Raw genomic sequence first — 23501 nt, 5'->3', positions numbered from 1 at the left:
AAAATCCCGTAAATAGCCATTTTTTGCAACAACAAAAACATTTGAGGGGGTGGGATATTATATTAAAAGTCCAACATTTAAAAGCAGTTACAAACAGTTAAAAAGATTTCAAAGTAAAGAAATTTAAAAAAATAGCTTACTATAATTACTGAAAGAGCACACAGTGCAAGCGTGGTTAAAATAAAATGACAGACTGACGATTAGGCTACAGTTTGGTTTGTCTGGAAAAAATGATCGACTGACGATGACGGACGGGTGACCAGGGCACTGACGAATGACACAGCACAAACGTGACACAATGACTTTTACAAATATGTTTGTTCTGTCTTTACTGTGAAACGGTGAAAACGCTTTTGCCAAAGTATCACATGGCAGCAAGCTAATTTAGCGTGTCGTCTCGAGCCGCCAAGCAGGGAGCTTCGCGGTGGGCTCGTTCTTATTTCGCCTTGTTCAATACGCCGCTTTATCGAGCACAAACATGTTCTGCTCGGCTGCACTGCTCTTGTTTTGTGTCCAGCTCAAGCTGGTGGGAAGATAAGGCATGCCGCAACTTGCAGCCCCGTGCTTTTTGGCAACCTGTTGTTGGACATTTTAGCTCAAGGTGGATATGAAGTGAGGCTATGATAAGAGAGAGGGCATGCTGAGCCATGATAGGTCGAATGAGGCAACTCTGGTGAGATCCAGAGTGTCGACCATCACAAGGTCTGGGGCATCTTTGTCCTCCAGGCCTCTTCTGTGTATGCTCCCGCATTGTTCTTAGCCTTGCCGCTCGCTTACCAACGTTATCGCTGTCTATGTCAAACCATAGCGCTGTGACCTTATTTGACCTTGAAATACCAACTCATAGAGGCGAGAAGGGAGAGGGAAGAAAGGGGGGGAGTAAGAGAAGGGATGTGAGTAGGGGTGGGGGGGGGACATAAAGGGAGGGCAACAGCAGGTGGTTGTCATGGAAACAGGGAGGATTGCTACACGGCTCACGTCAACAGGCGGGTGTTGATGGGAGTAGAGCGGTGGGTGGGCGGGACGTGGAGAATGCGTCAATGAGGAGGTAAGTACCCATGGCCCGTCATTAGTTAAATATCCACCAGACGGGGGCCACGTCACTTGACAAGTGGGAGCGCACACATGCTGAAGTGAGTATGACGGACGCTCTCGCCTACTCATGCCTGCGTTCAGTCCATGCATGTGAAGTAGAGTTTAGTGGCAACGGAGGCGCACGTGTTCCACCTCAAAGTTTATTTCGTTCTCATCATTCAGCATATGTTCTTAAAGCTAACGCAACATCCTCTCAAGCATGACCCACCTTAGCTGTGGTTACATAAGGATTTACACGAAGACCATGTAAAGTACATTCAAATTACATATTGTAAACAGGTAGGGATGTGTAGACAAAAGTTGTTGCTAAATGAAGTAGCATCCTTTTTTCAGGTTGTACTAGTTGTTTTTGATTGACAGTTGACAGTCCAGTGGGACATGTTTTTAGAGCATTCAGCGGACACGCCTACAGTGTTTGAGAGCGGAGACAATGAATTGTTTTTTCACAGTTTATATGTATATATATATACGTATATATTTAAATTATTGTTAAATTTATCAAGTTTGTTTAAGACATTCTTATCCACCAGGCAGTACCGTTCAGCTCACCGCAGTACATTATGATAACGTGATTCTCGCGAAACCTTGTTTTTCTTCTCCAAGCCGCTCTTTCACATCTAGAAATCCTATTGACAATATGTCAAAACCCAGCCAACTCTTCATCCACATCTCTAGGAAAGAGTAATCGAAGGAGAAAAGTGCAATGAGTAGACGATAGATGCATGCAGACAGATGGAGGGAACTGAAGACAAATGTAAACGGGCAGATGGAGGATCAAGATAAAACATTTAGAAACAAAGTTTTAAGACTGCTGATGATAAAGGCACAGACACAAGGGAGGGGGAACTCATTCTGGAAACAATAAACCACAGGCAGTAAAAAAGCGGGACTTTTGTGACCTTAATTTATAAAAATATTATTTTTCTTTTTCACATTTCAACAAAAAAAAGGTGATGATTGGATAGCAATGAGGAAATAATGGTTTCTGGTCCGTGGATGTGGGGATAAAACGAGACAAACAAGTGGAAAGGAGGGAGCTTTGGGTCCTGAGTCTCTCCCAACAGACTGACTAAGAGGACGATGGCGTGAAAGATGGGGTGTTTATCTTCAGAACCGCGGACACGAGCAGGAGAAAGTGATGGAAGAGCATTCTTACTTTTTGTAGCAGCTGCAGAGAGTGGTTATAGGGCAAGCAATTTTGGGACATGCCTTATTACCCGGCACAACACCTCTGATGAAATATGAGACATCATTGTACTGACTGAAATTTATTGATACTTATTTTTTAGAAACGGATTTATTAAGTGTTGTTCCAACAACACAGGGCAGCAGCTTGGGCTTCAGCCTTTATAGGTTAACATGTCACAGTTTTTCTCTTTCCGAGAATATTAATAAGGTAATAAGTAGCTAGTGTTATCACGATACCACAATTCTGAATTCTCTTCATTACAGTACCTGCCTAGAGTAGCTCAGTGCTGATACTGAAACAATACCAACAGCAAAAAATGAAAATCATCAGTAAAGGCATTGGCATTATAGATGACAAACCATGGAAACTCACATCTTTGCATTTTTAATCATTCAAAATCAGGGCTGTGGAGCATATCAAAATAAATGATCCGTCCATCCATCCATCCATTGTCTTCCGCTTATCTGGAGTCAGGTAGACAGGGAGCAGCTTTAGCAGGGAAGTCCTGACTTCTCCCTCCCCAGCCACTTTGTCCAGCTCTTCTTGCCACGCTTGTCCATTACTATTCTTGGACCCATATTGACCTAATAATATAGAAAATAATTAATCTAAAGGCAAAAAACATTGACTAAGACAAACATTGCACTAATCAAAGTAGCGACCGACCGTGATGCTGAGCAGAGTCTGAGAGCGATCTGTCGTACAGTATTGTTATTGTGTGGGGCCTGTATAAAATACACTATAGAGACAACAACAGTACAGTAGTGCGAGTCCAGCTGTATTTTACAGGAAAAAAACAATAAACTGCTTAAAGCAAGCACACTTAGCCTCTTTATTTATTTAGTTATTTTTTAAATAAACTGGCTGCTATTTGCTGAACTGAGTACCAGTACTACAAATTATATTTATTTATTCATTTTTATTGGTGCGGTATCATGGTACTTTACCATTAGTGGTATACAGCCCTAGCAAGAATTATATTTTGAATTAAATTCACCATTAAATTTAACTAAATTCAAACTAGCTGAGGTGACTCTCAAAGTGATTCAAACTTTAAAGATCACAATACTTCACGTATAATCAACATTTCCATAAACACACGTAACTGTAACTGATTAGGGTCAAATGCAAACTGGGAAGGTGAAGAAAATCCTTTCGAATGAATCATCATCATTATGATAATCCAAGTCGAGGTTTTTACAAATACATTGGTTGTGCATGATTGATGAGTTGGAAAATAGCAGAGGAGAAGAACAAGTCCCTGAAAACATATTTTTCTGTGTTATTGACATAAACTCCGCCGTCAAATCCTCAGCAGGATGAAAACATCCCGAAGGCAACCGTAGGAAATGAGGCAGCAAGCGAGGAGATGGGGCAGCCATTAGGAGCCTGCATGCAATTCACTTCCCAGAAAGCTTCAAATTTTCATTCTGATTGTGTTGCACACTTTAAACGTCTGCTGCATTTGAAACTGGTGTGGATGCGCTGCCTCATTACATTGCGAAGGAGACAGATGGACAGGTGAGGAGAGGGAGGCCTCGTTGGCCTCTCACGCTCGCTCAACAGATGTCCGAGATCTCCTCAGGGGCCGAGATAAATAATTCCCTCGAGGTCATTTTTTTTCTCAGTCCCTTGTCCTTTTTCTCTGATCTGATGAATTTCCTAACAAGCTCTTTACACGTTGCTCCCTCCCCCTTCATTGCTCAAATGTATTTCCCTCTACAGGCAAACAAACTTCGCACAAAGACTCTGAAGAACACGCTAAACCCAGTGTGGAACGAGACGCTGGTGTATCATGGAATCACAGCGGCTGACATGACCACCAAAACACTCAGGTAGGCTCTCAGCTTGAAATGTCATACACTGGGCGGTGTGAGCATTTTCATACACAGGGATGAGATTCCCTGCAAACTGCCAGCAGCCCGGTGCGCCTTTCTATGGGCTTTTCTTGGTAATTCATTATCGCAGCCAACTGCCCCACTTGCTGCTACTCCTCAGGTGTCGACCGTGCTGGGATTGTCTCCATACGGAGTGGCTGAGGTCAAACGTTGCCAACTTGACCCAAAAACTCAAAATACATTTTTAGTTGTCCTGTAAGCTGATTGAGAGACCTTGTGTCCGGGAATGTACGTGCTGCGTGCAATGAGTGTCTCAGTGGATTCGTAATAGTGTTGGGTGACTTTGTTTATCCTGAGGAAATACAAGCACACACACGCACACGCTCAGTGCATTCATCTCCCCTAAACACACAAACGCAACCAGTCAGGTGTGTCCATGTGTGTGTGTCCTCCTGTGTGTATGTCAAGGGCAACTGGTGGAAGGATTGCACATGCATGGCTCCTCTTCTGGATCTAGACAAAATACACACACCCAAACAAAAACAAAGCTCATCTCCCACAAACACAATTTATTCGGCTTCCTCAAATGCATCACCGCACGCACCGCAACACATCCCTCAAACTGGAGAAAACCCATCTGACCTCTATCCAAGGACACAGACACAAACAGCATGGTGGTGCTGGCTAGCCAAAGAGAGGAGGAGGAGGAGCATGTCCGCTGTCATGCGAGGGGTAAAGAGAGAGAGGGGTGGTTCCAGAAATGAACAAAGTGAGCAGGGGGGAGCGGGGTGCAGTGTGACTGATGCTAAGTGGCAGATACGGGCTTGTGGAAGAAGAAACTTAGGATGCTAAGACGGAGGAGGATGACAGGGTCAATGGAGAGAATCAGACTAGAGTAGAGGGATGGATGTAACTGAGGAGTTAGTGAATGGGGAGCCAACAAACAAAGGAATGGGGACAGAGACAAACAGACCGTAAATAAGATAATGGAAAGCTCACATCGATGATGAAGGAGAGCTGAGCGACAAAACTGAAAGAGATGAAAGACCAAGAGGGATGTCTAATCAAAACCGTTCTGGGTGTGTTTGTATGCCAGCACCACACCTCAGCCAATAAATAGAGTTTGTTCTCATTATTTCACACCAAGCAAAGCAGCGTTAGGGAACGGCGAAACAGAGGGGCATCCCCAGAGAGATGTTGACTCACTGGCTTGTACCCGGCTACATTCTACTTGGCTGCTCTCTGCTGAGCGTGCAGCATGGGGACGCTGTGCTGTTTGATCCGCACGCTACATGAGCCCAACACTCTCCCGGGACCGTGCCGGTGCTGGTGCTGGAGACCCTCCACTTATTAACTCGTCGAGCTGGGCAAAACTACAGAGACCAAATCCTATTCATCCGCGGATTTCATCAGTTACACACGTAGTGTCACTGTTTGAAGTCCACTTCATGACCATTTTGACCAGATTTGACAATTTCTCTGCTTTTAGGGTTAAAGTGGAAGTCAACCCAAACGTTTTCTTTAGAATATTGTGCCGTATCCCTACTAGTCTTAACACGGAATTCTGATTAATAATGTGTTTGTGGAATATGAGTTAAGCAGAAAAATCTACCCGTTTTTATCCATCTCGGGGAGCGGCCATTTTGTCACTTACTGTCGACTGAAAATGACATCATAGTGTTTAACTAATTCAAACTAAAATATGTGTACATACGTTTTTTAATACTTTGTCCTTCACTCCCCAAAACAGATTTATTATTTATTTTTAATGCAAGAGCATACAGAAGGTTTTGATGCAGTTTCTGACATGAAAAGGTGGCTTAAAGCAATGGTAGTTATTACAAAAAAACGGCCAGCATGTGGCAGCAGAGTATAAGAGATCAGCCAGGGCCATGTTGCAACAAGCTCTTTTTGCCAGTGTTTCCACAAGGAATGTGAATAATGAGGAAACTTAGCTATATTCTAATGCGGATCGCTGCAAAACAGATACAGATGATGAGATGAGAGACTGTAATCTTTCTTTTGGTAGGTTCCATGTTTTTATAGCAATAGAACAGAATATTCTGTGGTCCTTGCAAAATTAATCAAAATCCAGTTAAACAGCTGGGAGCGAAGGGGGTTGCTTCAGTGAAAATGGCTGGGAGTGAATGAGTTAAGGGCTGAGGTAAACGACCAACATCTGTTTTCTGGATTTGGTCATGTGATGTTCACAAGCTGAGTCAGGCTCTATCTATCACCACACGTTTTTGTTTTTTTTCATGACCAAACTCATTCAAACTCGTTACCTGAGCCCTGAGCAACTGTGATGTAATTTTCAGTCGACAGCAAGTGGCAAAACGGCTGCCCCATGACATGGATTAAAATGGGTAAATTTTACTGTTTTATTCATATTCCACAAACACAATACCATGTGGGCGGCACATACAACATATTATAAAGAAAAAATGTGGGTTGACTTCACCTTTAAAGCTCAATTTGTTTTTAAGTACCTCTATTGGCCAGGTACCAGATCTGTCCAAGTACTCAAGATCACACTACAATTCACTTTATTTTACAGACTGTAACCGCTATCAAGGCAAGAAGTGGTCGCTGTTACTTTGTCTTACACATCATTTTGAGCCAATGAGTGACGACGAATGATTTTTTTTGTGTGCATTTAAGTCAAAATTGGGTGTCTAAATTAGCCATCAAAGGGCAATAGAGTACACAAGTAAATTACATTTAAAAAAAAAAAATCTACAGTGTTGACTTCTTCTTCCCCTTCCTAGAGACATTCTATGAAAAATGGCATTTTTAATGCCTTGTATACAAATAGTTAGGTCTCTGGAGTGCCTGCCCACCCAAGTGTGAAATTAACCAAATAAATCTTTAATTATCCGGTGAGTTCTGAAAATAAGTCTGTAAGCGAGACATTCTGCACTTCTGCCCAGGTGTTACAAAACAGTGGCGATAATTAACACAATACCCACACCACACTGTGCATGTCAGCCTGACATGAGCAACCAGGCTGGTCCAAGTTCCAGAGCAGAAAAAATGGCAATCATAAATCCATCCAGCCATTCATATCCTACACAGGTTATGCTCATTCGAAGCACGGGTAAGCTGAAGCTTCTCCCTGCTGAGTTTGGGCAAAAGGCAAGATAATTTGCATGCTGTTTGAATGGGAGAGGAAAGAGAACATGCACACTCCACACAGGAAGGCCAGAGCAGAGATTTGAACATGAAACAACTGTGAGGCAGATGTACTCATCACTAAGTATGGCCCCGGATCTTTGATTATTGAGGTATGAATATTGTAATGAATATTATTTTGGTCATGTACGATTTAAATGATTTAGTGTTCACATTACGAGGTTATGTACAGAAAGTCCTGCAGCTACGATTGAAAGCAATGGAAGCACAGTAGATTTCATTAACTGACAACAACCAGCAGAGGATGCAATTAATTCAGGGCCAATTGCTGCCTAAACAGGTTTGCGCTGCAATGGGGAAGAAAAAAAAGTAAACAGGAAGACAGTTGAATTTGATGCCAAACTATCTTGACAGTTGATGGCAATATTCCACAGATTGGCAGAATGGGAATTGAGTGAGGATTCGGTCTTAACTTAATGGGTTATAATAATTAGGATGGTTGCTCATATTTGCCAAAAAAAATCATTCACTGAAATATTTTGTTTTGTTGGCATGTGTGAAATAGTAATGTAGCTTAGAGCGTCAAGTTTTTTCCTTTTTGTGTTAACAGGACATTTCTATTCTAGCTCTATTTTTGTGACCGGCACAAATCCATGCAGAGGTATGTTAGACCGGGTATTGGTAAGCCGGTGTACTTATAAAGGGCCATTACCTCACTTCCTCTCATTCCTTTGTCGAGCACTGACATCTTGCATGGAGACATCTATGTGTGGGGAAAGGACGAAGCGATCCATGCGTGACAGGAGTATTGTCACTACTCTTGGCCGGTGTGGCAACAGACAATGCAAGCATGTACCCTCATTAAATACAGAACAAGGTGGTGATTACCATTGGTTGCTTAAGTACTGTATTGTGGTCAGTGGAATTATTTAAAAAAATATAATAATGATATGTATAATAATGCATTAAATGAATTGATGTCTAAAATGATTCAGAGGATTTGATGCCTGCTGTTGTCAACTTGTGGTATTTATGGATGAAATACGATAACATCTCCAGGCATGTCCGCGAGGCTCAGAATCTGTATTGGGTCTATCTTCAAGGACACACTGTCACTACGCCAGAACACCCACCATGGCGCAAAAAGGTCTTCCAAATTGTCAAACAGGTGCAGTGAGCTTTGTGCCTGCATGAAAAAAATAATAATCCGGATATCCCAGCAATTCCGCATGCACCGAGGCCTTAGTGTGAAATTGTTACGAGAATTGCAGGAATATAATTTTCTGTAGGAATAACAATGTAATGTAATCCTTCATATAGAATAGATTTAAGATTCAGTAAAAAATGTTATGAGGACTGTTATGATGAATATTTCATTGACTGATTAAGGAGGTTTCTTTGACCAATGGAGGAAAAACTCTACCAGTAAAATGTGTAAGATTTTTTTTCTTTTCTTTTTATTATAATAATTTAATTCATATACTGTACTGTATGCTATGGCAAAATGCATTTAACTATCAATTAAATAGAAGATGATTTTCCACATCTATCTAATTTAAATAGCCCAGTACAGTACAATTGATGTAAAATTAAAAGTTGGCAGAGATGTCCTGCCAGTTTTTTTTATGGATGAACTAGCAGAATAATCTAATTAATGTCCTCAGTGAAGACTTCACGGTTAGCCTCCTACCGGTTTTAATCCTTTAATTGATGCAGAAGAGCTGCCCGAGGTGCTCCGATCTTGATTGAAAAGTCAGGCAAAGTGACAGAGATGGAAAAGATCTCCCACCAATTAGCAGTTTGTATTTTATTAATTTCTCCAAAAAGTCAGCTCAATTTAAATATAGGTTTTTTTTCCTACCAGTGAATGTACTGTCCTGCTTTGGCTTCTAAATATGAAGCATAGCAACTTTTTTTGAAAAGGTATTCTTGTGGAGACATTATTCAACATCCGATCCAAATACTATTCAATCTATTAGTCACTGCAGTCTGCCTCAGCAATGAGGCATCTTGGAAATGATTTAGACAGCTGTGACAGTGATAATGTGCATTTGAAATAGTTCCCCTCACAGCAAGAAAATGGCTGTGAACCGCACATTCTTGAATACTGCAGGTGAATTATGGGGCTCCTTTTCATTGCTAAAACGGCCATCGGGCTGCCAGTTAACAGAGAAGAGATGTGAAGGTGCTTTGATGAAGACATCATGCATGCAATGTGTGTGAGTGTTTGAGCGAATGTGAGTGTTTATGTGTGCGTGTGTGTTTGGTCTTTCTCTTGCTGGCTTTCCTCAGTTTCTTCTATCTTTCCATCTCCCTGTCACACTTTCTAATAGAGTAGACCCATACTGTCCTCTGCCATGTGGCGATAAAGACAAATGTAATACATGATTAGGTATTGGATGCAGTCCGAGGTTGAATTTGGCTGCTGGCGGCCTCAGGTGAGACATACAGTCGACGCGGATAAGGTCTTGAGGGAACATGTTTTGATCAGAAATAAGATTTTCAAAAAATACCTTTATTTTAGGATGTGGCTGGGGTTTTTTATATATAAAAAAAAAGTTCCATTTGTTGGCAGGTTTCGGCGCTTTGGATTCCTCCGCTCTTTGAGGATGTCTTCAAAGCCAAACGAAAAGGCAAAGGCAGAAGGAATTCCCCTCCAATTTAAAAGGAAACTGTCAGCCTTCATATATTTTTAATTTATGGGGAAATCCTGAACTAAAACTACAATTGCTTTCTTATGTTGTACTTTTCGCAGAAGCAAAGATGTAGTAGGATTCTGCTTATGTTTTCATGTCGTACTAATTCGTTATTGTTTGTACATTTTCCAATAGCAGAAAAGGTAGAAGTATGTTTCCAAGCTTTACCTTTGCCATATTTGTGGATGCCATTTTTGATGAGCCTTGACCAGATAGTCGTGTATCTCCATGTCTTTAAGTTTTGGATGTTGGTTTTACAGTCGAGTGCCTTTCCTCTTCCTTCTTAGGCCCATTTTTGACACTTTGATCATATAGTTGTGATTCTCTACCCCTGCTCCCCAAACACACCCCACCAGTAAACAAAACAGATACGATTTGGAAAGAATAGACTGATCTTGTATTTCAGAACTGCTATAAATTGCAAACTGGGGCAAGCTTGCTTAAGACTGCCATTGTGAATGAGGACTGTTCTGTCGATCGAGAGGAATGCACCTCGGTCGACATGGGTTACTTCAGTATAAGTCAACAACAATGTCCCTACAAAGCGCAAAAAAATCCCAAACCCTGGATGAACTGTGAGGCGCACTCCATGCTGCATGCATTCTCTGCTGAATTAGCATCTGATGATACCGACGACTACAACAACAAAAAAAAGCCCAGTGCGATCCATCTAGATCCATCAAATAATCAAAGAGACAGTACAGGCTGAAGCTGCAGGGATACTGGCCTCCATCACATGACAAACCTCTGATACAGGAGCAACACCATCATAACCAGCACAAACAACACAGTCAGACAAACTGAACGACTTCTACGTTTGCTTTGACTCACTCAACACTGACTGACACAGAGAGATTGTACAGAGGGAGAACAAAATCCCCCTCTCAATGTATCATCAGCTGAGGTGTGCAAAGTTCTGTGGACGACTATCCCCTGAAAAGCAGCAGGTCCTGATAACATCTCCAGTCAAGTTTTAAAGTTCTGCTCTTTCAAGTTGGCAGAGTTGTTTACACACATTTCAAACCTACTTGTGCCCCCCTGTTTCATATCTAACACAGTAATGCCCCTCCCTCCCTAAGAAATAAAAAGTACATTTGGATAAACGGTTGGCGTAACTGCCTCCCAATCTGAAGTTGAGGGTTTGAACCCAGACTTGACTCTCAATGTTATTGCTGTAAAAGCTAAGACTTCACGTAAGACTGTTGGGTATGATCACGTTGCATTTGTCTGTGGTTGTTTTTAAAGGCTATCTCTTCAGGAGTATTTGTTGAGGTTTTAAAGGAAACATGGGTGAGAGGGTGCAAGGATTTTCATGGAAGCCCAGAAATGGTGTGACATTTCATCACAACCACTATCTCATCATTAGCCCAGACAACACATACAATATGTCATGGAGCTAATGAATATAAATCACCAGACAGCCATGATCATGAGTCAGATTTATTCTGCGGCTTATGGAGTTACACTTCCAAACATCCAAGGGGACAAGAAGAGGTATGTGTGTGCGTGCGTGTGTGTCTTTTCAAACAAGTACAAGAGAGAGAATATCCAAAAGAAAAGAGTTGCCTCCATCAGCATGAAAAGAAGTGCTTGGTGAATGAAATCCTAGATGAACTGGCTAGACGGAGTTAATAGCTCATAACAAACGACACTGGCTAAGTAGTGTACAGCCTGATATTAGCCTCAGTTTGCTACGGTACGCTGTTTTTTTTCTTGAAATCATTGGAAAATGTTGTAAAGGGTACCAAAATATAATACAAGATGAATGAAAGTGAAAATCCAAGCCCAATCAAATGTCAGTCATTCCACTGATTGGCCTACAGAGGATTCAATGGAACAGGTTTGAACAATATTTGTCTATAAAACTCTAACTCTAAGATAAGAACATATACTGTAAGAGTGTTGTATTCTCTCTTTGTTTACAGTTTTGAACTCATTAGAGAATTACATTGATAAAGTCCAACATTATTTACAGTACGTACCAGGCATCAACTTTGTCATTAGAACGGATGGCGATTCCATATTCCCCAATGTACTTTGATTAGCTTATTTCTACTTATTGATGTGTACCTCTCGTACTAGACCTGTGAAACCTGATGTAATTCACTATTTAATTTTAAATTGCTTTTTAAACAAAACTTTTCCCTCTATGGCTATCACTTGAAGACCTCAAGCAATACAAGAAGTTCTAAAACTAGAACTGTCAATTTTTCTCCGGTCCATTGAACAATCAACGTTAAATTTAGACAACAGTTCCTCTCTCCACCCAATGCAATTTGTCTTTCGGGCCAAACATTCGACCTAGACAGCTATATGTCTGTTTGTAGAGAAAATAAAAGTACCTCTAGATTTGGGTGGTGTTTTAGGAGCAGTATTTTTGGATCTTAGGAAAGCGTTCGATACGGTAAATCATTCAGTTCTTCTCACTAAGGTTTCACGTTTTAACTTTTCCATCTCTGAAGTGAAATGGATTGAATCCTACTTAAACAATCACTCTCAGTGTGTTTCAATTAACAACTATAAATCTGAGCTTCTCAAACTATCAACAGGTGTTCCTCAGGGATCAGTTATAGGCCCCTTATTATTTTGTCTTTATATTAATGATTTGCTTTCGTTCTGCCCCCAGATGTCGAATGCATCATGTATGCAGATGATACAGTCGATCGTTTCCAAAGACATTGTTGCAGCCAAACTCACTAAAGCAATGGATAATGTTACTACATGGCTGCAAGATTGCTGTCTACAGCTGAATGTCTCCAAAACAATCAGCATGTTTTTTTTAGTAAAACCAATAAAAAAAATCCCATGATCCTGATAAATGGGTTTCAGGTAAAAAACTACAGACTGTTAATCAATATAAATAATTTGGACTATTGATTGACTCTAACCTTTCCTTTAAAGCTCATGTTGACAAATTATGTAAAAAATCAAGTTAAATCTTGCAACAAAAAAAATTCAATCAGGAATGGAATGTCTGCTGAGGCGGCAAAAATCTTTTTACACTCTTTGAATTTTAGCCACCTTAATTATTGTTTAACGAGTTGGTCTCAGGCCTCAACTAGCACAATGAGACCAGTCGAAATATTGTATAAGCAAGCCATCAGGGTTTTGGACAAAAACAAAAAAAAAAGGCACTACCACCACTGTAATATATTAGTCAAATATGGTTTTCCTTTGTAAGTTTGCAGACTTGTGCTTGATTTATAAGGTTACTCACAATTTAGCCTAGAAGTTTATTATTCAGAGAAATAACAGTAAGCGTGTGACGAGAGGATCTGCGAGAGGAGACTTTGTTATCCCTTTCGCGTAAGAGCACCTTCAGTCAGTCCGCCTGGTCTGTGGGAGGGGCCAGGGACTGGAACTCACTACCAGATCAGATTAGACAGTTAACAACATATAAGGCTTTTACTAAACATTTGAAAAAGTGGCTAATTGATTCATATACTTGTCAACACTAAAATACACTGAATCTGTTGTGTTATGTGTATTTGTAATGTACTGTATTGTTTCTATTTTTAACAGCAAAGTTGTGTTGTGTGTCAGGACCCGTTTAGTAGTGATGGCAAAATGAAGCTTCATGAAGCATTTGCGATACTTTTTGACTCCTCTAGATGATGCTCTTGGTTTAAAAATAAAGGCAAGTGCAATAAAAATTTATTACATTTGCATTGCATCTTTGAATCATGAGTGCCATCTTGAGGAGTCAAAAAGTATCGCAAGTGCTTCATGAAGCTTCATTTTCCCATCATTACCGTTTAGTCCAATTATGTGTTTTTACTAATTGTGTATGTACTCTGTACTTCTATTTTTTTTATTTTATTGCTTTTTTAACATCATGGCCAGGGGACTACAGATGGAAAATAGCTTTATGGCTAATTCTGGCTTTTTTAACTCATGAGTTTATATGTGTTTTATTAAATTGCACTGTTCCTTTTTAAATAAATCTAATTCAAATTTGCAATAGAGGAGCTTTCTTCTAAAAAAATAAAAATACACAGATCCATTTACTTTAACCAGAGGGTTGTCTTCAGTTTACATCGCTATTCAAGTATCGTACAAATTGTATGTAACATCTTGACTAATCATTACCAAATGTTCAACTTTGTCTTTGCACTAACACGTCGTGTCTTCTGTTTGTGTCATGTAGACTGTGTGTATGCGACATGGACAGACTTGGACGAAATGAATTCATCGGTGAGGTGAGAGTTGCACTGAAGAAACTCAAAGAGGGCGACAACAAACGTTACAATATGGGCTTGGAGAGAATTGCACAGGTACATGCACTCAGCAGACAAAATACCACATATATTGTATATGTGTTGTGACACTGACACATATACCAAATTCCAAATTTCTATGGACCATGTACAGTTTACTGATAGATATAATTTTATTTCCATTGCACAGTGTACAAGCTATCCATTCATCTTTCATTATCCGTGGTCGCTATTATTTGAACTGAGTCAAAAGATCCAACAGATATTTCACTGATTTATTAAGCTACCTGGCATAGATTTCATTTTGTCCTCATTGTATTGTGCATCTATCCATTAAGATGCCTTTTACTGTATGTTTTGCAATCTCTCTTGGATCACTCCATGTTCATGTTTCTTTGGTTCTAGAACAAAGAATCGAACAATCAAGCGGTGGAGCCGGGAGCGGTCGTGGCAGAAGAGGAGGTATCAGCTTTCTCTTTTTATCAATTTCTAACAATAATTTTCTTTCACATACTTTATCTACAATATTCTCTTATCTTTCACTCTGCAATATCCCATAGGAAAAATGCATGGCAGGTAAACAATGGGCTCCTTATAGGACATACTGAATTGTTGCTATTTGTCAGTCTGGTGTGGTTCTCCTGCGGTTGTTATCGAAACCCTTCATGTGATTTTAGAGACAGATGTTAATAGCTTTTGGCCTCAAGGGGGAATAGAGCAGTGTCATGTTTCTAAGCCTAGACAAAGCTTTTAACTACAGTGTACATTTTCACACAGCACGTGCCTTATACTTAAATAGGAAATTCTAACCTGTACTGGGTGAATTGTGTAATAATAGTACTTTCCCTCCCAGTGTCCCCCGCTGTGTGTGTTCATTTTTGTAAAAGGTGTGTGTTCTCTGTGGGCAGCGGGGACGCATCCTGGTGTCACTGTGCTACAACACAGAGAAGGGCTGCCTGCTGGTTGGGATCATACGCTGCGCCCATCTGGCCGCCATGGACTCCAATGGCTACTCTGACCCCTTTGTCAAAATGTGAGTCACATCAGCAGCTTTATTATGAATGGTTTCTCTCTTTATTTGCACATGTAAACATTCAGAATTTGGAGTAAATGCTCCTGTTACCGCATATGCACAACAACATTATGTCCGCAATCGCGGTCTTATGATGGGTCGCCGACAATCAGTTCTCATCACGTCATATCAAGAGCAAGAGAGCAAAAATGCTATATTTGAAAATAATCTACACTAAAGAAAAATTATAATACTTTGGAGAAACTTTACCAAAAAAAAGCTACTTTAATTACACCTAAGTTGATTTTTGTGTCATTTACGATTCAGTGAAAACTTTCTTTAGTCAAATTTGTGTCATTTACGATTCAGTGAAAACTTTCTTTAGTCAAAAATGTACTTTAACACAAAGAAAAATGATAATTTATTATAATCGTCATAACCCATTACAATTTTTCATTTCTAATTTCTTCCTTTCTCCTTGGTTCCGTTCCTAAATTTTGACTTCACTTCTTTTCCTATTTTTCCCTTTCCTTTTCTTCCTCAAGTGTCATCTTTATCTGGTCAGCGCACATTTGGCAGCAATCTGTATTCAGTCAAGCCGGGCTGCCAAAATACAGTAACCCTCAGTATGATGCTTTGCAGTCCTACAATACTGCAATTTGCTCTCATAATAATACACTGACAAATAAATGGACACCTCAGTGACAGTGTCAATCAAAAGAACATTATCACCCCCACCATATTTGCAGTCTTATTGTTTTGGACGCCATTGGTTTGTTTCTTAGTTCATTTGTTTGCTAGCAGCATTATGGAAAAGCACAAAATGAAATCTGTGGTAATGTAGCCAATGGAAAAAGCAATTTGATTACTATGGGGAGGATAATAATAAAATGATGGATACTGAATTTTCAAATAGTAGAATTTCTGTCAAATCATTCTCTGTGAATCATGGGGTATTTTACTGAATAACAAAATGACTGATTAAGAAAACACAAATATGGTGCCCCATGGTGTTTTTTCTTCTTTTTTGTATTGGATGTCACTGGATTGTGTATGTCAAGTGTTACAAACTTGTGGCCCGGGGGCCCTTTGGGTACCGCAGGATGATATTGCGGCCCCCTACTTGACATTAAAGTTTTATGTTAGTGCAGCCCTCACGTTTATTTTGCCGTCATGGCCCTATGCATTTTGTTTTTTGTTTTTTTAGCACAGGAGCACCCCGGCATTTCTTGAATGCACAAAGAAAGTTGCGGTGCTCAGAAATCAGACGTATTTTTTTTTGTGCGGGGGGATACTTGATGCGGCCCAGACTATCCAGCAGTTCCCACGTACTGTATGTTGAGTTTGAGACCTCAGGTGTATATGTTTCAACCTAATGAGGAGTCTGGTGAGTTTCAATTTGTCAGCACTTTTTGTTTACTTCAGATTTTGCTCTGCCCTCATTCTTGAGGTGCCTTTTTTCCTCCCTTCACCAAATGTATTGTGTTTTTTTTTTAAACAACACTTTGACTCTGACTGGATACAACATCCTGTTTTGTCCACTTTGATAGAATAGAATAGTTATTTTCTGCGGAATCTCACACCAAATAGACAAAGGTTAAGCTTTTGCTTGGTTTGTCATTCGGGTGGCCATAGCGAGACAGAGGATGTGGATAAAATATCACACTGTGTACACAGCAGCCAGGACAAAGTTCTGTTTTCTCTCACTGAAGTTGAAGTGTTGACCATTAGTGGAGCACACAGAAGGCTGTAAATATCTTGGATGGAGCGTGAGTCACTGAAGAAGCACACAATGAAGGGTTTTCATGAAGCATTACTTGATCAAAGGCAGTGAATGAAGGAGAGCCGGAGAGTGTTTCTGGTCTGCGAAATGCTGAATGACGCCATTGGCAAAGAGCTGCACAAGTGGGAAAGATGTGCTACAGACCACGAACTTCCTCGGATATGCACATCTTTTTATTTCGCCCTGAGGCATTGATTTGTTACAGTACTTTACATTTTTACTTCATCCGGCCTTTTTGCGCTGTGAACACAGAAATGTGCATCTCGTTCTTTTTTATTTATATTACACGCTTTCATATAGCCGTTTATTCACTCTTGTACCATCCAAAAACAACCTTCTTTACCTTACTTGCGCTTTTAAATCATTATTTTGTGATATAACAAATCTTTGTGTAGATGGTGTGTGTGTTGGTGCGTGTGTGTTTCGTGACTGCGCCGTGACTGAGTTTCCTTTCGGGGACACATTTCAGACTAAACACCAGGGACCAAGGCCATGTCCCAACTGCTAGAAACATCTGCCAATCTCACGCCTCGCAGTGTGTGAATGTGTGTGTGTTTTTGTACTTGTAGGGTTTACAATGAAGTAAGTTTACTTGAAAGTAGCTGCTTTACTTGAAAGATAGCTGCTGCTGCAGTTTATGACACAGACTTGTAATCTAGAGCATTTAATGGTCTGTAATATAATATTCTTATTATGATACAAAGTATTATAAAACCGATTAGTTTTGTTAGTGTATATCACTTACATTTATGAACTTGGCTATTTTATTTATTTTTTTACTTTGGAGTCCTACAATGAAATCAAACTGCAGTTTACAACTGTATGGTGACTCTGGGAGGAATAATAAACAAATAGTTTTTACTGTTACTTTAAGACTTAAGCTTTACATTATTGTGAGTGTGACGGTACTGTATGTATATACGTGTGTTTGTTTCCACTAAATTAATCTTAATCTCTAAACTATGATAGAAGCGTGGGAAGTATATTCATACTCATTTATATTATAACAGTGCAAATTATTACGGAACAAATATAAACACAACACTTTTCTTTTTGCTCACATTTTACTCAGACGTAAAACAGAGATGGGCAACTAAAATGATGGAGTGGCCACATATCTACATTCTTACTAACCAGATGTATGACAAAAATGGCATTTTAAATATGGACAAAGTACGTGCGTATGTCTTTTTATTGAATCGATGTACATCATAGTATTATTTAATATATCCATGATATTATCTGAACCACTCCCACTGAGCGAGCCGACGTTGTCACGATCCTGCTCTCAGTGCTGTTTTTTTTTTTTCCCCTCTCCTCCATGCATTTCCTAATCACCAATTAGTGGACTTGAAAAGGACTCCTGGAGCAGCAGTCCTCTGTTGGATTATTCCTTGCTCACTGCTACTAGCGACAAGAATTCTCTGCACCCATTTTTGGTTCATAGCCACGCTCATAGTCATAGTCTTAGTTTTGAGATTGTTCCTGTTTTTGTTTTCACGTGTAAGTAGATCCACAGCGAGTTATTTATAATTGCACATTTAACTTGTTCCGTTTGGTAATTTTTCCCTTGCATATTTTTGTAAGCGTTTTCTGTTACTCTTTGTCCCTTGCCTTTTGCAAGTTTTTTTTTTTTTGGGGGGGGGGGGGGGGTGCCTTTTTTCCTCCAGCCTTTGTGCTCGTGTTTTTTTGTTACTTATCCTGGTTGTGTTTGCCAGCGCTTTCTGTTCAGGTTTACTTCGAGTTTTTCTGTAAATAAATGTCTAAATTGTATTTTCCTGTCTGGGCCTGCATTTTTGAGATCCTCCTTTTCTGTCGACCTGTCAGACGTAGAAACAACGTCATGGGCATACGTAGAAATAGACGTCACATTTGGGTGCAGATTGCAATGCCAGATTACGTAATTTCGTCATTTCAATGTTGATTAGTGACATATATAAAACGTCTGTGCAAAGTTGAAATCGGTTTCAAAACAGGTCATGTGGACGTTCTTTTGGCGCTTTTTATTCATCATTTAAAATGATTAAATTAATGGTGTGAAATCATGCATGTAAATGCTCAATAAGGAAATAAAAATATAGCGTACTAATCCAGTTGGTTACAATAGATTTATTGTTTTAAAGCCATATGTGTGCTTTGCTACATGTTCATCAGATGGTTCGGTCCAGATGAATGGCACCGTGCCCTCCACTTCTTTAACCTCCTCCTCCCACATTGCTTTAGCATACATCTGAAAAGGAGAACATATGAAGAGGTGAATAATTACTTGACCAAAGTATCTTGAACATGTAAACAGTGGCTACGAACACTGGCGGTGGCGTTGGTGCGTGGCTAGATAGCTCCTAGCATCTAGCATAGCGCCCAGCCGAAACATGTACCTTTTTTTTTAGCCACATGGCTATGTATAAAGTACAAACATGGTGAGTATGGGACGTCATATCAACGTCCATATTAAGGCCATGGTAAGACGTCTTATGTCAACCTATTTTGGCGGCCATATGGACGTAGAAATACGGTCCACGACCGGCCGACGCTTTACGGACATGATCTGGAGGTCTGTTGGATGTTTATTGGGATGGGCCAACAATCTATACTTCTAGAGGGACATCAAGCACAGCATGCATTTCATGTCAGAATCGTACTTATCAGATGTTTTGATCTCTAACTGATTCAGTCAGTGAGGTTTTGACTTCTTTTTTTGTCAGCCTTATATTTAGCGCATCTTTTATGAAGAGCAATTTTGTGACTTTTGCATTCTCTGTCAGAGATTCATAAGCACTAGTCGTCTTCGTTTCTCACAATTTCCCACACTTTCAACGAACTCATAGCTTATTTTTCATGGTTTGCCAATAACATGTCACTTCCCTTACGTGGCTGTTTTTGCCTCCCCATTAGAAAAAAAAATGCATGGTACTAGACAAGTATGAATAACAGCTGTGAGTCACAGTTAAGCTTTTCTTTCAGTGGATTGTATTCAGTGTAAAAATGAGCAGAAATGTATTGTTAGTTCCAGGAGATCCCTGTATTGGACCGCTGAAAATCTCTTTAAAAAGCGAGGGAATAATCCTTCCTATCTCTATGGACCAGCCTCCTGTGTTCTGAAATATTTTGCACATTGAATTCAAGCATATTTAGATTACGGCTGCATAGAATGATTTTGGATGAGGCATCGCTATTGTCAATATTGCATTCATTTGTTTTGGAAAACTGGAAACTGTAATTCCCCCATCTGCACTGCATTGGAGCCTATGCAAAATGAAATTTGGCACAGGTCAACGTAAGATTCGTCCTCCCCCCGTGCCTCCTCCCGGGGCTTCTGCCTCACCAGCTCAATTGCTACCGGTCTTTGGCTGCCTTCTTCAAATGACTTCTTTCTTGTAAACATAGTTTGTCATTTGAAAGGACACTAGAGTTGTATTGAGGGAACTTACGGCATGCTGTGCGTCCTTTCAATTGCTTGGCTGCCTCGCGCTCATCAAACAGAAGGATTGAGAAGGAAATTGTTTCTGATACCTGCTTTCCTTTTCATTGCTGACACAAGCATATAGTGAATCACATTTTTGCACCACCTTCGCTCTGATTCCGGTGCTGCAGTGACAGCAGCAAGTCTGCGCCATGCATCAGCTGTCAGTCACTGGTGGAGGGGGTAGGGAGATACCCCGCCACCTGAAAAGCTTGACTCAGAATTTACGCAGATGACTCCCACCGCCCTCTGGCAATCCCGTCTGGTGCATCTTTACTGGAGCGTATATACTCCTCCAACCTTGGCATGATAAGGATCTCGCTGTGGTCTGCTGTCGCTTGTGTTTCTTTGTCCAAAGGACTTTTAGGTCACAATTATCTTCAAAAGAGTAATTGTAAGCTTTCTGTCTCAATTTGGTTCCATTCAGCAAGGTTTATTGTCAAATATGGGCAAGAGATAAAAAGTGGATGGGTTAATATCTTCCATTCCAGAAAAGTGTGGCTTCAATATATTTCCGGAGCTCAAATTGACCATTTAGTTCCACAAAAATTGTTTGATTGCGCTATGAAAGTTCACCTGATTGAAGTTTCAGATGTAAAGATGAAGGTCAGTCATCTTGCTGCTATTTGCATACTAGAAATATGAGGAGAAAGTACATGCCTGGCCTTTTCCAAAATTGACAGACGTTACCTACCAACACCAGCTAATTAAAGGCCAAAATCACCCTCTGTGGACGGGTGATTAAAATAAAAAGTGCCCTATAACAAAAATGGTCATCTTTTCAATTCCCTTCATCTGTATAGGGATGGCATTTCCTCATATAGTGGCTGGAAGTTTATATTCAGTTTTCAGACTGTGAAAACGTGTTTTTCTAAAGCCCTTTCAGAATTCTCCGCCACGTACAGCAGCGCTTTCATCAAAAAGCTCACAATAAACTTATGTTTGTTGTATTGCTGCTCAGGCTTGAGTGCGCTGTGGTGAAGATGTTTACTACGACACATGGTGGTGTTAGTCAAGGTCGTTACAAGCTACCATCTGTTTTTTCCTCTCTCAGGAAGATAACAGGCATCTGTGAGAGGTTTATTTATTAAAGTATGCAAAGATGATTCATGTGAAGATTAATTGTGGCACAGCAGCTATTGGTGGCGGAGGCCAGTGTGCAATAGCAAATGCAGTATGTTCATCCATGGTTGAGGTGCCCTTAATCAAGCCATCTTAGTAGCCCACCGGGTCACAAATAATGTGTGATTACTATGTTCACTAATAGGTGAAGTTATAAATCATTTCATTTGACTTCAGCATAAAGTGCCAGAAATGAGTGCTACTTATAGTAATGTATTAAAAGTTTGACAATCATTCTTCTTGTCCTCTAAGCATCTTGCAGCCAGACATGGGGAAGAAGTCCAAGTACAAGACGTCAGTGAAGAAAAAGACTCTCAACCCTGAATTCAATGAGGTACACATCCGTGCATGTATTGGAGCAGCGAGGCCAATCGACTAATTGATGCTGTAAACATTCAATTCAGCCTGTGAACCATTGGCATCACCAACCTTGAGCCTTTTTCCTTTCTTGTATTATTCCACATTTCCACTACAGCCTCTTTCAGTTGTTGTTTGTTTTGAGGATTACTTGAGTCTTTAGAAGGTTAAAGGCACTGCAACATGAAAAATAAAACTTTTTGGAGCTTTTAGCCATGTTAAAATGCTAATTCCTCACCAAAAACATGACCAAAGTTGTGTTTTCCTCCATTCGCCCCTGTATGAGAAATTCTAGGTTATTCCGCTCTCCAAGCACCAGCCCCTCCCAACCTGAGAAAACGAGCTATTGGCACGGTTTGACGTCATTGCGTACGGCCCCACCCCCGCACCGCCTCTACGGCCTCCACTTTCTCTGAGACCTCCCTCCATGGGATAATGACAAAAGTAGCCTTTATCAATAAACATTCTGTCCAAATGAATTCAAAGCAATCAATTATTCTTCACATTTGCAATGGCAAAGTGCAATGAAATGACAATTGGCTGTCTTAAAATCCATTGGCTGACACTGGTGTAAACTACAAGTAAAGCATTTGCATTGATTAATTTAAATGAATGGATGGTGTAGTGGATAGTGCGCTCGCCCCATTAGCGAACCGCTGTGGTGTTTTTTTTTTCTCCTCCTTTGCTCTAACCTCTCTGCTCCCCTCCAAAACGCAGAGATCTAGCAGCCCGTGAAATTTAGAGTCTATTTTAAAAATCTGTATGTTTCGTGGGCGTTGCGCGAAGCAGCCGTCTTGGACGATGTCATGAGAGGAGCGCGGCAGCCACAGGGGAAGAGGCGGGGTTTTACTGAACCGAGCGTTTGACTTCCGTGTAAGAAAAATAGCCACCGAATTAACTGGTATTTCATAACAAATTACATCGCGATTGCGTCAAAGGTAAGATTTCATCATTATATGCCTATAGTTAACTGTGGAAGGGCTTAAAATACCATAATGTAGTCCCTTTAAAGTAATGGTGTGTAGGGCTATAGACTCAACCAGTCTTTAAATTTCCTGTAACCCCCAAATCGAGCAACAACTGCAAGAGGCCACGATGAAATCCTGGAAAAGCAAACAAAAGAAGAACTGAAAATGTGGGGATGTCAGTGGCTCACAGGCTTGATGCAGTTGTTGCAAGCGATGGTTTTATACCAAGGATTGGTGGTGTTTTGTTACAAATCTTCAAAGTTGCATCAGATAGAGAAATAAAAGCACAATGCAACTTTTTTCACTATTGCTCATACAGCCAAAAAATAATAATCATAAAACAAGCTAATTCGATCTGTTATGTGTGATCAAACTGATGTACAGAAATGTGTTTGTGTCTTTATTGCGTGCAGGAGTTTTCCTATGAGGTGACTCTGGACTTGCTGGCTAAGAAAACCCTTGAGATCTCAGTGTGGGACTACGACTTGGGAATGAGCAACGACTTCATAGGTAAACTGGCAAACTACAAGATATTGCCAAAATTATTTGATCACATGTCTTGACTCGCATATGAATTGAGGTGACATCCCATTCCAGGCTCCTTTCTAATTTATCCCCAAAGTATTCTA

At 40.3% G+C, this 23501-nt stretch overlaps 1 protein-coding gene across 3 annotated transcripts in view; it reads left to right on the top strand.

The window, feature by feature from the left end:
• doc2g (double C2-like domains, gamma) overlaps nt 1-23501 on the top strand; it is a 40024-nt gene that overhangs the window by 5721 nt on the left and 10802 nt on the right. For all 3 annotated transcript variants that reach the window (XM_077571053.1, XM_077571054.1, XM_077571051.1), the window contains exons 5-10: nt 4010-4119; nt 14098-14224; nt 14573-14629; nt 15076-15200; nt 21800-21881; nt 23286-23382. In XM_077571053.1, the coding sequence (XP_077427179.1) occupies nt 4010-4119; nt 14098-14224; nt 14573-14629; nt 15076-15200; nt 21800-21881; nt 23286-23382 (598 nt within the window). The remainder of the gene's footprint in view (nt 1-4009; nt 4120-14097; nt 14225-14572; nt 14630-15075; nt 15201-21799; nt 21882-23285; nt 23383-23501) is intronic.

The sequence above is a fragment of the Vanacampus margaritifer genome, chromosome 7 (assembly GCF_051991255.1).
Source record: "Vanacampus margaritifer isolate UIUO_Vmar chromosome 7, RoL_Vmar_1.0, whole genome shotgun sequence".
NCBI lineage: Eukaryota > Metazoa > Chordata > Actinopteri > Syngnathiformes > Syngnathidae > Vanacampus > Vanacampus margaritifer.
This window is presented reverse-complemented; position numbering and strand designations above follow the sequence as displayed.